The sequence below is a fragment of the Henningerozyma blattae genome, chromosome 9 (genome assembly GCF_000315915.1).
Source record: "Henningerozyma blattae CBS 6284 chromosome 9, complete genome".
Lineage (NCBI taxonomy): Eukaryota > Fungi > Ascomycota > Saccharomycetes > Saccharomycetales > Saccharomycetaceae > Henningerozyma > Henningerozyma blattae.
In genome coordinates, this window is record NC_020193.1 from 605103 (window position 1) to 620710 (window position 15608).

Genomic DNA, 15608 nt, shown 5'->3' on the forward strand with positions numbered 1-15608 from the left:
ATTTACTTTATTTTTTATTTAACTTTACTTTAGTATTTATTTAATTAATTACTCCTCTAGTATTGTATTGTCTAGTTAAAAAAAATTAGTTATGTAATTATAGTTTTTTTCTAAAAAATCATTTTATTTCAAATTTCAGAGGTCGCGCAGTTTCCCTTTGGGCGTCGCACTGTGGTCGTGGAGAAAAAACATTATTAATATATAGTTATAGATATATAGAAAAAAAATTCACAAAGGTTTACATATATAGTCGAATAAAACAACAATATTTATTTTATTTTTATTTTTTGTGTTTTTTTTTTTTTTTTTTTTTTTTGTTTTTGTTTTTGTTTTTTGATTTTTTTCCAACTTTTTCAAACAACAACTTGTCTATTATTGTCAAATCCAGTGAAAAAAGCTCTCCAACTAGATTTTTTCTTGGGAGGTTTCTCAATCACATCATCGGATGATACAATATCTTCAAATTCTTCATCCTCCATTGGATGATCACTTGTAGCCAGGGAATTTTCAGGAACAGATTCAAATAGGTTGGATTCCCTTGCGGTACCCGTGACATCACCTGTATTGTTTCCTTGATCTTCTTCCAACATCATGGCGTCATGGAATACTTCGTCATTAGCAGATCCAAACATTTGCAAGTTTTCTTCAGAAACGTTTGCGTTTGCATTCACGCTATCATTCACGCCATCATTCACGCTATCATTCACGCCATCATTCACGCCATCATTCACGCCATCATTCACGCCATCATTCACGCCATCATTCACGCCATCGTTCTCAATTGCGTCTGCTTTATCATCCACATTCATCTCTTCATCTTGGACCTCACCTTGCTCAGAAGTAGCACCAACTGAATCATCACCATTTGGCTTGCCAACTAAAACATCTCTAAAACTGGATTTACTCTTGGGTCTTTTCTTTGATTCTTTACTCTTGGAACTACGAGTTTTGAATAATCCAAGCAATTGATTCTTGTTAGAAGAACCACTTTCCATCTCATTTGTATTTTCATTCTCATCTTGAATATTAGTTTGGTTTGATCCTAAAATATCTCTGGAATTATTTTCAACATCCATATTAGAATCATTCAAAATATTCGATTTTTTCTTGTTAGATAATTTTCTTTGTCTTGATGGTGTACCAATTGCACTTACAGTTGCACTTGCACTTACAGTTGCACTTGCACTTGCACTTGCACTTGCAACAGCACTCACACTCGCATTGACATTTTCAAAATCACTCCTACTCTCGAAATTCCTCGAACTTCTATCCTTACCAACTAAAACGTTTCTAATTGTATTTTTTTCATTTGGTTTAACTTTCTTCTTCGGTTGAACTTTAATAGTACCATCTGATTGAACTGATTTCTGTTTAGAATCTCTCGAGTCTCTTTTTTTAGAAATCGTATCGTTGGTAGATTTTCTCTTTAAATTAGGAATAATTGAAATTCTCTTAGATAATCTATTAGATGATGTATTAGTCTTGTCTTTATTTTTAGGACCACTGGTTAATGTACTATTATTATTGGCACTGATCATAGATTTTCTTTTATTAGAATTACCACTTGTACCAGATTCACTCACTCTCTTATTACCTGCATTACCAACAAATAAACTTCTTAATTTTTCAGATGGATTACTTGGTTGAATAGAATTATTTGAAATCGAACTTACCGGTGTTTGTAAACCTGCTGATTTCTTCCCAACAGATTTCTTATTACTCTTTGTCTTTTTAGTTACGAGTTTACTATCATCGATTTCATCTTTAATTTGACTAGAATTATCTTTAGTATTAGAATCTTCAAAGGGGTTTGTAATATTAGCAGGGTTAGAAATATCGTCGTTGTTGAATTCCGTGTCATTATTTCCTTCCCTCACATTAACTGAAGCTAATATACTAGCCTCTTCATCATTATCATCGTCGTGTCCGTTTACCGTTGGACTGATAACATTAGATTCTTTTGTTTCTTTAAGAGGTCCAAAAGTAGGCATCATTGTACTCAGATTAGTACTTTCATTATCTTGGTTATTATCATCCAAATTTAAATATGAACTTTTAATTGCAGGTTTTGGTTCGTTTGTAGGGGTTTCAGTATCACTAGAAATTTCATTGATTTCCTTAGAAATAGGCTTTGGTTCTACTGTATTTTCAATTGAATCCTCTTCGTTTAACAATAAAGAATTGTTATCACGTTCATCTTCTAAATCTTGTTCAAGTGGTTCAACATTTTGTTCCAAACGTTCTTCTTGATAACTAACAGGTGGTTCAGACGCATCTTCAAATTGATCATCAGAGTTATTATTCATATCTACATCTTCATCAGATAATAATTCATCCTCATCTGAAAGTTTTTGTGTACCAATATTTTCTAAATTTTTTGATTTGCGCTTGCCAACAAGGAAACTCTTCACTTTTGAATCTCTAGTAGATACACTTCTCAAAGGTTTGACATCATCTTGAATAGGTGATGAAATCTCACCTCGTTGTGAATCAATTGACATATAAGAATTTCTTTTGAAATCTCCTGAATTACGATTTTTAGAATTATTTTTTTTCTTACCAACCAAAACATTTCTCAACTTAATTGATGGTTTTTTTTCAAGTGGAGGAGTAACAGGTTCAATAGGAATATCTGTATCTTCTTTATCTGAAATGATGTCGTTCATCTCTTGATCATCCTCTAATGTAGTATTCATAACAGGCTCTGTGTTTACAGGTGCAGTCATATTACTGGAAGCAAATTGAGATCCAATAGTATCATTAGTATCAACAGCACCTTCTGACTCCATACTCTTTCTTAAATTTTGGGTATTCAAGGCTATAGCTAATGATCTTCTTTTCGAAGTTTTCACGCCATTAGTAGAGTTTGGAAGAACTTGTGGTTCAGTAATTTCGTTCCGATTGTTAGTACCTTGAAGTTCGTCATCCCTTGGTGAAAGTGCTGATTTTTCCATTAATGGAAGGTCACTCCTTGATTTTCTTTGTTGTCTAACAGTGGGGCCCAATAATATATTACCTAGCATTGAATATTGATCTTCAGTATTAGGAGAAGTATTAGATTCTGGAAGTTTTGAATCTTCTATATTTGTCTTGGACATTTTACCAGCATTTCTTGGACTTGTAACGTCTAACTGTTGACTAGGCCTAAGGTTACTTTGTTCATTTTCAGGCAAATATGCATCTTCATTTTCTACATCCCCATTTACTACTTTGTTTGAATATTCATTCACACCCTCGATTGGCTGATCTTGATTGTTTCCTACTAAAAGGGTTCTCAATTTACCTTGGCTATTAGAAGGTTGCCTCGCATCATTTTCATTGGTGGCATTTAGAAAATCTTCATATGATCCCTCATCGGTTCTCAAATTATTTTGATTATCAATTGTATCAACAAACTCCTCATCAGAAACAGGCTCATCTGGAATAACTTGACTGCCTGGTACTACTGGTGGATTCCTTTGCTTAGCAACTGAACGAGGTTCAAATTTCTCATTGGATTTTGAAGTGGAACCAACCAAGATTTTTTTCAATTTCTGACCTTCTTGTGGGATTGGCGATTGATTATAATATTCTTCTTCTTCCTCTTCATTAGATTGAAAATCTTCTGCCTGAATCTCTGTATTGTTTAATAATTCATCGACTGCTTCACTTTGGTCATATGTGTTTTCATAACCATCATTAGTTTCAGCTATTCCATTATTCTCATTATAATTCAAAGAGTTTCTCTTTGTTGAATTTCTATTTGATCTGTTTACAGGACTTGATGAAGAAGTTTGACCTAACAAGACATATTTCAAAGAATTTCTATTTCTCGAAGGACTACCAACATTTTCATTATCATAATAAGCGTCATTAGAAGCAGATGGTTCCTTTTGGCCTAGAAAAACCTCTTTTAAGGACTTACGACGCTTTAAGTTAGAGGTGTTAGGGGCAGCATCATAATATTCGTCCATATCATCATCTGCTATAAGCGAGTTAAACTGAGTTCCAGACGAATGCGAAGTGCTTTTTGGAGTTGTTACTGAATTTCGGTTAGAACCAACTAAAACTTCTTTCAAGGATTTCTTTCGTATAAGACGATTATTAGATTGTTGGTATTCGTTACCTCTTGTAGCATCATAATGTTGTATATCATCTGCCACGTCTGATACTTGAGGATATTCAGCCGATGGACCTGTGCTTACTCTTTGTTTTCTTTTTGTACTTTGAGTTGAACCAACTAAAGCTACCTTCCAAGCTTTATCACGAGTTGTCTTAGGAGATGACTGAATATTTTCTTGTTCATCATCTACATAAGGTTGCGATATACCGTCTTGGTTTTTTGATGGGTGCTTTGATTTGGAAGTATTTTCATAGTCAGGTTCACCAATTAAAACTGATCTTAATTTCGAATGTCTACTGTTATTACGATATTGCCTTTCATGAGCTTGTTGACCATGTTCTGGTTGAATTTCAGGAGCGTCGTAAAAATTACCTTCTTCATAATTTCCTAATGGAGAGGAGTTTTCCATATTATCATCTTCTGCAGTACTATAACCATTCTCAAAATCTGGATCTAAACCTTGTTGAACATTCTGCAATCCTTCATCAGGCACTACTGCTTGTCCATTATAAGTAGCTGGTGTCTTTCTTTTAATTTTTGATTGTTTCGAAATTTTCTTTGACTTTGGTGATTTCAAATTATTTTGTGGAGCAACTTGACCTGCACTCGATAAACTAGTAACAGAATCATCATATCCTAATAAAATACTTTTCCAAGATTTTCTGTGCTTTGAATGTGGTCTATTATGATGTTTATGATGTAACAAATCTAAATTTTGCTTACGAGGTTCTTGTTGATTACCTAAATAATTATTATCGTAAACATCATCATTATAAGTTGGTTGATCATAATAACTATCGTATGGAATACCATTATTCACATCATTGTTACGAGCAGCTTCAGAACCTAATAAAATTTCCTTCCAGCTTTTTCTTCTACCAATTGACGAATGTGGATAATATGTATCATTATTATATTGACCATAATCACGTGTATGTTCGAGATCTTCTAGTGGCATATCTCTTAAGGTGGTGCGTCTGGTGGATTGAGATGGACGGGAACGACGGAAACTTGAAGTAGGCTGAATACCGAAATCATCACTAGGACCAGCTTGACGACTTGAACCGACCAACGTATTTCTTAACTTACTAGCTGTACCTTTAGTTCTTGGCTCTTCTGGGTAATCAGAGATTTCATCATCAGCCATTAAATCTTCATTTTCAAGATCCTTATGACTATTAAATCTTCTGCGTGCAATCCTCAAAGCTTGTTGATACATTTCTTCATCATCATTGGTTGACCTAACATTAAAACCTTGATGCGCAAGTGGTGTAGAACGAACATCATGACGACTAGCTACTGAACCTCTTAAGTTACTTCTTTCCTGATCACTTCTGACTGTTTTTGGGAATCGTGGTAAATCTGCTTCAGAGTAGCGGTTTCTTTGTGCTTCCTTTCTTTTTCTGTTGTAAATATATTGAGCAGAATATGGACGTTGGGAAGTAGATACTTTTCTGGTACCTTTTGGTTTTACGGGTATTTGATTTTTCTTTAAACTACTAGCTCTTTTTTTTTGTTGCCTATTCGTTTGAGAATATTTTGAAAGTAGCCTTTCTCCAGGATTAGCAACTCTTATACGAAAACCATCACTTAAGGCAACAGTAACAGTCGACTTTTCATCTACAACGTTATCTGATTCCACAACATCATTGTTTCTTTGCAAATAGTCATCACTAAAATTTTCAAAATTACCTTTAATTTGCTGTTCATTTTCTGGTATACTAGTTGCAGTTGTTATAGCAGTTTCTGGGATACTTTCATGATCACTTGTAATGGGGGAAGGTGTTGGTGAAGGAAGTTGTTGCTGTTTTTTAACTAATTTTTTTTTTAGTTTTCTTGGTGAAGTAGGCTTAGTTTGAATCTTTTGATATTTGTAATGAGGGCTTTGTCCCATTAAAACAGTACTTTGATTAACAGGTCTCCATAAATCACTATTCTCATCATGTCTCATAGAAGTGCCAACTGGTGCAAAATGGCGATCTTTTCTTTTAAAACTAGATGTAGCATAACCAGCCATTAATGGATTATCTGAGGCATATTGAGGGCGAAGAACCGTTTCAGTAGTTTTATGCTTCCCATGCTTTACTTTTCTAGCCTGACCTGGCGATTCTGTAACTTTTTTCACTCTTTTTACCTTTTTTGGGCGTTGTTTAATATTTTGTAAACCAGCATATGTTGTTGGTAATGTTCTATAGAAATTCCCATTTAAACCTCTACCCTCTTGATCAATTTGATTATCAGTCAAAGTTTCATTTAAATCAAAAGTTTCCTGTTTTTTTCTCGACGTCACTCTCTTTGGAGAACGAGTGGCAGGCTTATTAACAGTAGAATACTCAAAATCATTTTCATCGAAGATAGGTGAATTTTCATCTTGGATATTCTTTAATTTAAAATAATCATCATTTAATAGAGTGTCTTTATTGACAAAGGCTGTCTTTCTATTTTTCTTTGCAACAGATTTTCTAACAGATCTTTTTTGTTCGTTAATTTTTTGTTGTCTTGAAGTTAACTTATCATAAGCTTTAGCTATTGGATGAGAAGATGCTTTCCTAGTTGGATGAATTTCTGTTGATTTTCTCTGTTTTGAAACACGTCTAACATTCTTGTTGTACTCGGTTGATCCTTTAGGTGCAGGAGTAGAAGGGTTGATTATATAATCATCTTCATCGATCTCATCTCTATATGAACTTGGAGCTTCTGGTTGAAGTTGTGCAGTCTCAGGAGGTGCTTCAATTTCTTCTTCTTCCTCTTCATCATCATATACAGAAACTTGATCAATAGGGAAACGAGTATCAGCAGCTCTATAGGTTTCTTTTAAAGATTCATCATTATCAAGATCTTGTTGTTCTTCGTCTTCTACTTCAGTACTGAAGGCACTATCTTCGACAGGTTCATTTTCTAGATTTTCAATGGGATAAGCCTCCGGTAATTCATTTGGAACAATGATCTTTTCTGCATATGTACCAGATCGTGGAGATTGCTGTGGTTGTTTCTGATGACGATCAAGTCTTGGAGAAGGCTTGGTAGCTGGGGTTTGAGGATATTCATCTTCATCTTCTTCACCTTCAGTTACAGTTTGAAACCCATCATCATTATAGGTTTGCTCTACAGGAGGCAAAGTAGTGGTAATGTTCTGAGATTTAGGGATATTTTTCTTTGCATAAGGAGTTGGAGTAAGCTGTAAATCAGTATCTTCCAAAGCAGATTCATCTTCAGTTACAGTTTCAAAACCTTGCTCATTTTGCTCGGAATATTCTGGATTTGGTTCATCAGAATTTTTCGTTGTAACACCTAAACCCAATAGCGGTTTATTTGACGTGGAAATATCTTCAACTTGAATGGTAGAATTTCTAATATTCGAATCTAGAAGCTGTTTAGCTTGTCTCGGGGTAGAGACCTTCCTTGAAGGGGTCTTTTTAGAATTTTTCTTAGAAGGAGAAGTGATCTTACGAGAAGGTACGATTTTTGTTCCCCTTGGAGTTTCTAAAATTTCATCATAATCAGCATTATAAACATCATCATATCTTTCAGAATATCTTTTTTGTAAATTAGAGTTGCGCTTTGATTTAGAGCGTCTAGTTGAGGTATAATCAGAAACACTACGATTCATGTTTTTGGAAGAATAGTCTGGGATATCAGGTTCATTTTCTAACTCATAGCCAGGTTGTTCTTGATAGTGACTACGGCGATAACGATCCGATTGAACTTTATCAGAAGCTTTAGTTCTTGCATACGAGGCAGAAGAAGAACGCATTCTTGAACGTCTACTAGATTGTCTGGAAGGCTTCTCACGAGGAGTCATGAATAGTTCAGCATCATTACGAATATTCTTTCTGGTTTGATATTTTGCATCTGAAGTTGTTGAGGTGATTGGGATAGAGTAATCAAATTTATTGAATTCATAAAAGCCATCGTTTTCATCTAGATCTAGATTTTGGTCGATTAAGAATTTTTCGTTTTCCTTTATGGTTGGTTTGGCTATTTTAGAAATATATCTTTTGTCTGAAGTATCAAAATCTAGTTTGAAATTGAAATCAGAGTCTAGATCAGAATCGGAACGATAACCTTTATTAGTACTACTTTTAATCTTTTGTCTTTGCATTTGCTTCTGCTTTTCTAATCCAACTAATTTCTTAGATGAGGATGTGTTTGAAACCGATCTAGCATTATTGGAGGAAGTTGCATTAAAATTATCTAAATCCAAATCATAAAAATTCAAAGAATTGTCTTTATAAGAAGTAGTGGAGGAATTATTGATTGGATTAGCGTTTGATTTTCTTAAATAAGATTTAATAGCATCATATTGTTGTGAAGTCAAATCATAACCTAATAAGTCTTTATATTTTCTTTGATATTGAGGATTTAATTGACTAACTTTATTAAACTCGAAATCATCATCTAAATGAGAATGAACTACTTCATTAACATAATTGACAATTGAGTCTGAAACTTTAATAGAATCATTATCAGTAACTTTCTTTTGAGTCAAAGCAATGGCTAATGGAATTTCGTTCCTAATTTTTTGTTTAGAAGCATACTTAGATTGTTTTAAAGACTTTTTCTCAGAAGGATAAGCAGGTTCAGTATTGATGATTGGTAAACCTGGATCCATAGATTTTCTTCTCTCCATATATAAAGACTTAGTAGTAGTAGCCTTTCTTTGATTATTGAAGTTTGATTCATCAATATTATTTTCTTCAAAATTTTTAAATTCATTTGAATAAGGATCTTCGTCTTCTTCATCAGAAGTTAAAGGTTCATCCATCAAATAACCAGTAGAGACTTTCTTTGGAGTAGTGGTAGACATGTTTTCCATTGAACGAGGCGTTGGGATAGATTGATGACGTTGAGAAGGTCCTGAATAAGAATGAGAATGTGATGGGACATGAGAACGAGGGTGACTATGAGAATGAGAATGGGAACGATGATGAGAATGATGCTGGTGCTTACTTTGAGTGACTTTTGGAGTGTTAGTTACAGTCATATCATCATCAAAGTCTTCATAGTATAAGTCTCTAGATGGGTTTCTACTTTTAGATTGCTGTTGTTTAGCGAATCTCTTAGAACTCACTGATCTAGGGGTTGCAGTGGCAGTTTTGCCCTCGTAATCATTATTATAAGCATAATTGTCATTATCATAAGAATATTTATTTTGGTAGGAAGGCTTATTAATGGACCTTCTTAATCTTCTTTGATTATTTGCCTCACGGACTTGCATTTGCAACTGTTGTTGTTGCATTTGTAATTGTTGTTGTTGTAATTGTAGTTGTTGTTGTTGTAGTTGTTGTTGTTGTTGTGAATATAGATAAGCTGGGGTATTAATTTCCTCTTCTACATAAGTAGTAGGAATATGTTTGAAATAACTTGAATCTGGCTGAGACAATAGCCTAGTGGTTTGAGAAGTGGTGAGTGCATTCCCACTTACAGTTGTATTTGTGTTAATGTTGGAGTTATTTCTTATTGAATTTATCCTCTTTGCAGACTTCAAAGTATTTGAAGCCACAGTGTTTGGAGAACCATTATATCTCATATTCAAGTTATTGATATTGTTTATACCAATGGCTTTCAAATTATCTGGATTTAAAACCGCAGCAGCAGCGTCTTCAGAAATCTCTTCACTCTTGTTATAATCGTGAACGACAGAGATACCCAGTGTGGGGGAGAAGTAATATTTTTGAGGTAATTCTGCTGTGGTATGGACGTTTGGGTCTGTAACAACTCTTTGTTGAATGACTCTTCTTTGAGTGCTCATTTTTTTTTCAAAGGTATATATTATATAATAATTCCAATTTTTTTTGCAGATCTTTTTTTGCCAAGCGCTTGTTCGGGAAAATTGATTAGCGGGAAAAAAATTCAAAAAAGGGGGTAAAATTGAAAAATAAAAAACGGAGACGATACCAAAAACGGAAAGGTGATAAAAAAGGAGACAAAAAAGGAAAATAATTGAAAAAAAGGGAGGTGGGAAAGTAAGGAGAAGGTCTTTTCTTAGGGGTAATGAAATGCAGATCTCCGCAGGTGTCTAACTCTTTGATATCAAAAAAGGAAAAGACAAAGTGGTATTATTACTGAATAGGGAAGAGGTAAGTTAAGAACAGACAGGATAGGTAAAAAAGAAACGTATTAAAATAAAAAAGAAAAAAGACCAAAGGCTTTTATATTGTATTTTTTTTTTTTGTTAAAAAAGAGGAATTAGTAGTATTAATTATTAAAAGTTGAGTTAGAGATACTAGTTAGTATTATTTGACTTAGTATAGTGCAATATAGTGTATCCTCTTTATAAACCAGTTAACAGTAGCTAAATTCTTAGTCCAATGGGTATCAAAAAGACAGGAGAACCAGCAGTAATGTATTTTATGGTATTAATATGGTATTGTATAGAATCCTAGATAATAATTGGATCGAACACGGAGCGTAAAAGTGAATGAGTCAAACCAAAAACAATGTGAGATAGTATACAGCAATTGTCTACGTATGTGAAAAATATTAAGATTGAGACTAAAAGAAAGAGAGAGAGGACAATTAAAAAAAAGCTTGAGAAAATGTTCGAAGAAAACAAACAGAAATAACTAGCCTTTAATGACGAAGGTTATTTACAACAAGCTCAAGGTCAATCGATAATAAGTGCCAGTTATATATAATTATATTTCCTAACAATTGGCATTGACATATTTTCAGGCGTCTATCTGTCACGACCCACGAGATTAGGAGGGGTGCACCCTAAACGGCAAGGGCGGCTGCTAGGGGCGGCCATTACGCTTCCCGATCAGGCCTGCGCCGTAATCTTCGAGCAACCAAGGAGGGGAGCTATGAATTCCTAGAGATGCCTGTAAGCCAGGGGAGCCAGGACATCTCTTTACCGAATACGGTAGTCGATGGACTGCCTTGTCGGATGCCGTTGCCACTTTGGGGATATAGTGCTCAGACCAATGACTTTTTTGGAACACATTAAACAGGTACATAGTGAGGTGTTAGGATGGGCCCACTTTCCAATGAGATGCCCTGATTGGGATTGCTCCGTCCGATTGCCTGTTTGGGCAATCCAATATCCCATATCCTGTCTTCGAGTCCCTGCGCAGTCCTTTCTTCGTGGCCAGTTCTTAATACGGCTGTTTCTGTGCAGTAGTTTCTCCGCGGCCAGGGGCATTCGCGCTTGTTGTACACGTGTGAGTGGAACCCCTTAGTCTGAATAGTAAAAAAATATATATATATATTTATGTATATATAAGTATTTTACTTTATTGGTAAAGAGTCTTGGTAAAAAAGAGTCGTGGAATATAATTATTACTAGACCTAATCTGGTAAGAATAATATAAGTAGCTTTTTTATTGGGTCTTGCCCTAATAAGGTAACTTTATGAATAATGCATCGATTCTCATGAATAAGCCATTCAGAGAATGTTTCAAGATCAAGTAAGAATCTGTTTCTTTACCTTGTTGGACATTAGTTAATATTCATAGATGTATAAGGCAAAAAGAAAAATCATATGCTCTAGCACGTGAGACTTCGTGTATAGTGACTTTTGTTTTGCGTCTTCGTCTGCGTCTGTAAAAGCGTGCCAGTAATGATGCGTCTGTAATTATTTTTTATATTTTTGAAATTGCGAGACAAAGCCGGGTAAATGTATGTTTAATGATAGATATTTTCTTTCCCAAAGGTAAACCCTACTGTTTGGGACAAATTCCGTACACCATGGATTCCTTCCATATTTTCCAATTTTTTCTATAGGATTTCATCGATTTTATATTAGAATAATTAAATAAATTAAATTGAGTATGAATAGTTATATTCTAAAGTTTCTGTTTCTCAAGTTAAAAAAAATTGTAAGCTCATCCAATTGAATAACAAAACACAGTATATCAAAAATGGCTCAAGATGAATCTATTAGAATGGTCCTTATCGGACCACCAGGTGCTGGTAAAGGTACTCAAGCTCCAAACTTAGTCAACAAGTTTGGTGCTTGCCATTTGGCCACCGGTGACATGTTAAGATCTCAAATTGCCAAAGGTACCGATTTGGGTAAAGAAGCTAAGAAGATCATGGACCAAGGTGGGTTGGTTTCTGATGAAATCATGGTCAACATGATTAAAGATGAATTGTTGAATAACCCAGCTTGTAAGAAAGGTTTCATCTTGGATGGGTTCCCAAGAACTATCCCACAAGCTGAAAAATTAAACGCCATGTTGATTGAACAAAACACTCCTTTACAAAACGCCGTTGAATTGAAAGTAGATGACGATTTATTGGTTGCTAGAATCACTGGTAGATTGATCCATCAAGCTTCCGGTAGATCTTACCACAAGTTATTCAACCCACCAAAGGAAGACATGAAAGATGATGTCACTGGTGAACCATTGATCCAAAGATCTGATGATAACGCTGAAGCTTTGAAAAAGAGATTGGGTGCTTACCATCAACAAACCGAACCAATTGTCGAATACTACAAGAAGAGTGATATTTGGTCCGGTATTGATGCCAGCAAGAAACCAACTGAAGTTTGGGAAGATATCTTGATTGCTTTAAACAAAAACTAATTTAACTAATTACGTTATTTTTTTTTTAAAAAAAAAAAAAAAGGAAGAAATCTGTAAAATTTTTTTCTTGTATTTTCAATTAATTAATTATATTTATGCATTATATATATATTTAATTTTAAATATTTAACGTTTACGAATTATATATATTTTAACGCTTTCGCCTACGTCTATTCACTTTCAATTACCTTCACTTATCATACTTCTCAATTTCTTTAATCCAGTTGAATCTTCATCATTTTCACGGTTCTTTATCGTCTCATTGAAACATGTAGAATGATAATATTTCCCATTCTCTTCAAGAGTATTCTTCCAAATCCATTCTCCAAGTTCATCATCATAACTAGCATTGACAATTTCTTTACAAATAGAACATTTATAATTCATCTCTTCATTTGTATTTTCAGGAACAATGACATATTTAGTCTTGATCGATTTTTCTTTAATACTATTGCCTTCATATGTCATTTGATTAATACTCCTCTTATTTCTACCAGTCACATTCTTTTGTGTATTATCTCCTCCAGTCTCTACATTAGATTTTATATTGCTATTATTATTACTATTATTATTGGTATTGGAATTGTTTGTATTGTTATTGTTATTGTTATTATTGGAAATCGATTGTGTAGAAATAATTTCATCATCTTTAAATTTAATCCATTGAGTATTTTCTAAATACCAATTTCTTGATTGAATGTTTTTAGAACTACTTTTAATACTGGACCCATTATTATTGGAAGAATTCACAGTGGTACCTTTAATTCTTTTATTGATTCTGAAATGCCAATCTAAATGGTTACTATATGATCTCTTTTCTTCCGCTGAATTACCAAATCTCTTACCACAAAGCTTACATTTATTTGACTTATTTCTATAAAGCAAATTGATAAAATTATTCTTAATCTCTTTATTATCGTTATTTAATAAATATTTATCAGATAATTGAATATGAATCGAATTTAATAATTCACTATTATTTGAACGTGCCATGTATGCTCTTGAATCTCTCAAAATATCTGTCAATAATTCAATACTGGGTAATTTCCTCATGACTATAGTATTATTACTGTTATTATTATTATTAGCGTTTGAATTAGTATTTAAAATATTTCTGGAATTGGGGTTTCCACCTAATTTATCATATAAAGTGACAATAGATTCTTTAGAAGGTTCATAAATTAATTTGATTTCACGTAATTCATTATATAATTTTCGTATTTTTTCTAATTTATTATTTTTATCAATCTCTGAAAAATTTGGTGGAGTAAAAGTCCTTGTAATATTACCAAATAACGATGATTGAATTTCCATATTGTTTGAATTACCAAATAATGGAACAATAGGAGTTCCACTTTTCGAAAGATCATTGGAATCGCTACTTGAATGTTGTTGAAATTGTTGTTGATCTTGTTGTTGAAGTTGCTGTTGCTGCTGTTGCTGCTGCTGCTGGATTTGCTGCTGCTGTTGTTGCTTGTTATATTGATCTTGCATATGTTGTTGTTGTAAAACTTGTTGATCTTGAGCAAACACCTGTTTCAACTGAATTTGAACTTGTTTCAAAGCTGCCATAGTTAATTTTTCCTTCTGTAACTCTTGTTTCAATTGTGATAAAACCATTAATTTAATCTTCAATTTTTCATCATTAGCCTGATTTTTAAGTCTTTCATTTGTTAATAAGGATAATTTATCAATCTCTCTTAATAATAAAGGTACTGTAGGTGTAGGTAACATATTTTGGAAATTTTTTTGATGTAAGGCACTTGCTTTAATTAAAAAATTCTCAATTTTTTCTAATGCAGAAGTCTCAAATAACGGTATCAACCCACCTGAAGATTCATTTGGTGTCATCCATGTTTTAAACATATTTATTAATTTAGTTCTTGTTGTATTATCAACTAATAAATATGTCTTTTTGTATAAATTAAATAAATTTCTACTAAAAAAAATTGTATATGGACTACCTGCATTTTTACAAATCGAATCTAAAGCATAAAATGAATATAACTTTTGTTTTGGTACACATTTCTCAATTCTAGATTCTAATAGGTCAACAAAATATTGTGCACATGAAATGTGTTCTTCTGCAATTTTCGTTAATGTGGTAATAATTGGTCTTGAATTAAATGAAAGCTCATCAAGGATATTGGAAAACTCCTTAACAACTGGGTCTACTTCTTGATCCATTGATGATAATAATTAATTATGAAAATGGGATAAGTTTATATCTATAATTTTTATAGTCTAGTTTTATTGAAATATTAGTGTGCTTCAATATCTAAAACTATATTTATTATTAAGAAAAGAAAAAGTAAAAAGAAAAGAACAGAATAGAACAAAGTGGTAAAAGATGAAAAGAAAAAAAAGAAGTTTTTTATTTTATATCTTTTTAAAAAAAAATATTCACACACAACTGAAGATACCTGAAAAGATGAATAGGTATACTCCTTTTTACGAACTTATTTTTTTTCTTTTTTTGCTATTTTGACTTAATGTAGTCTATAAATATCAAATATATTAATATTCTCTATTTATTATTAGTTTGATTTGATATCTTTCTCTTAGAATAATTACGAATGTGTAATCGATATTTATTGAACTGCACTTTAAATTTCTCAAAATTTGGCTGATAATAAAATACTCAACTAAAATACATTTTAAAAAAAATTAAGTATCTCGGGAATTTAATGAATTTCCGTTCGGAAAATTAAAATCTGAAATTTTCAGTCTTGTTGAAAAATTTTAAACGATGACTAAAGAAATGCTTAGTTTAGAGAACATTTGTGACATGCTACGACTAATTTATATCAAATTTTTTATTGAAAAATTGATTTAAGATCTAGTCCTTGGTCTTTCAGGCACCTCAAGATATGTATTAGTTACGTAAAGTTCTTCCCTTATATCGTATATACCCAACTGTCCATATTCTGTCTGTATCTGGCGAGGTTGCACAGATATACCAGAGCTATTTGCTT

General features: G+C 33.0%; 3 protein-coding genes across 3 annotated transcripts; 1 reads left to right on the forward strand and 2 right to left on the reverse strand.

Annotated features, from left to right (window-relative positions):
- Positions 1–353: 353 nt before the first annotated feature.
- Positions 354–9854, reverse strand: TBLA0I02620 (uncharacterized protein; the record flags this gene model as incomplete). Its single annotated transcript, XM_004182389.1, has 1 exon — positions 354–9854. One exon carries the CDS (start codon positions 9852–9854, stop codon positions 354–356), a length of 9501 nt encoding a protein of 3166 aa, XP_004182437.1.
- Positions 9855–11964: 2110 nt separating this feature from the next.
- ADK1 (adenylate kinase ADK1) lies at positions 11965–12633 on the forward strand (the record flags this gene model as incomplete). The annotated part of the gene is made up of 1 exon (XM_004182390.1): positions 11965–12633. One exon carries the CDS (start codon positions 11965–11967, stop codon positions 12631–12633), a length of 669 nt encoding a protein of 222 aa, XP_004182438.1.
- Positions 12634–12813: 180 nt separating this feature from the next.
- Positions 12814–14820, reverse strand: PCF11 (Pcf11p; the record flags this gene model as incomplete). Its single annotated transcript, XM_004182391.1, has 1 exon — positions 12814–14820. The coding sequence occupies one exon, from the start codon at positions 14818–14820 to the stop codon at positions 12814–12816; it is 2007 nt and encodes a 668-aa protein (XP_004182439.1).
- Positions 14821–15608: the final 788 nt, after the last annotated feature.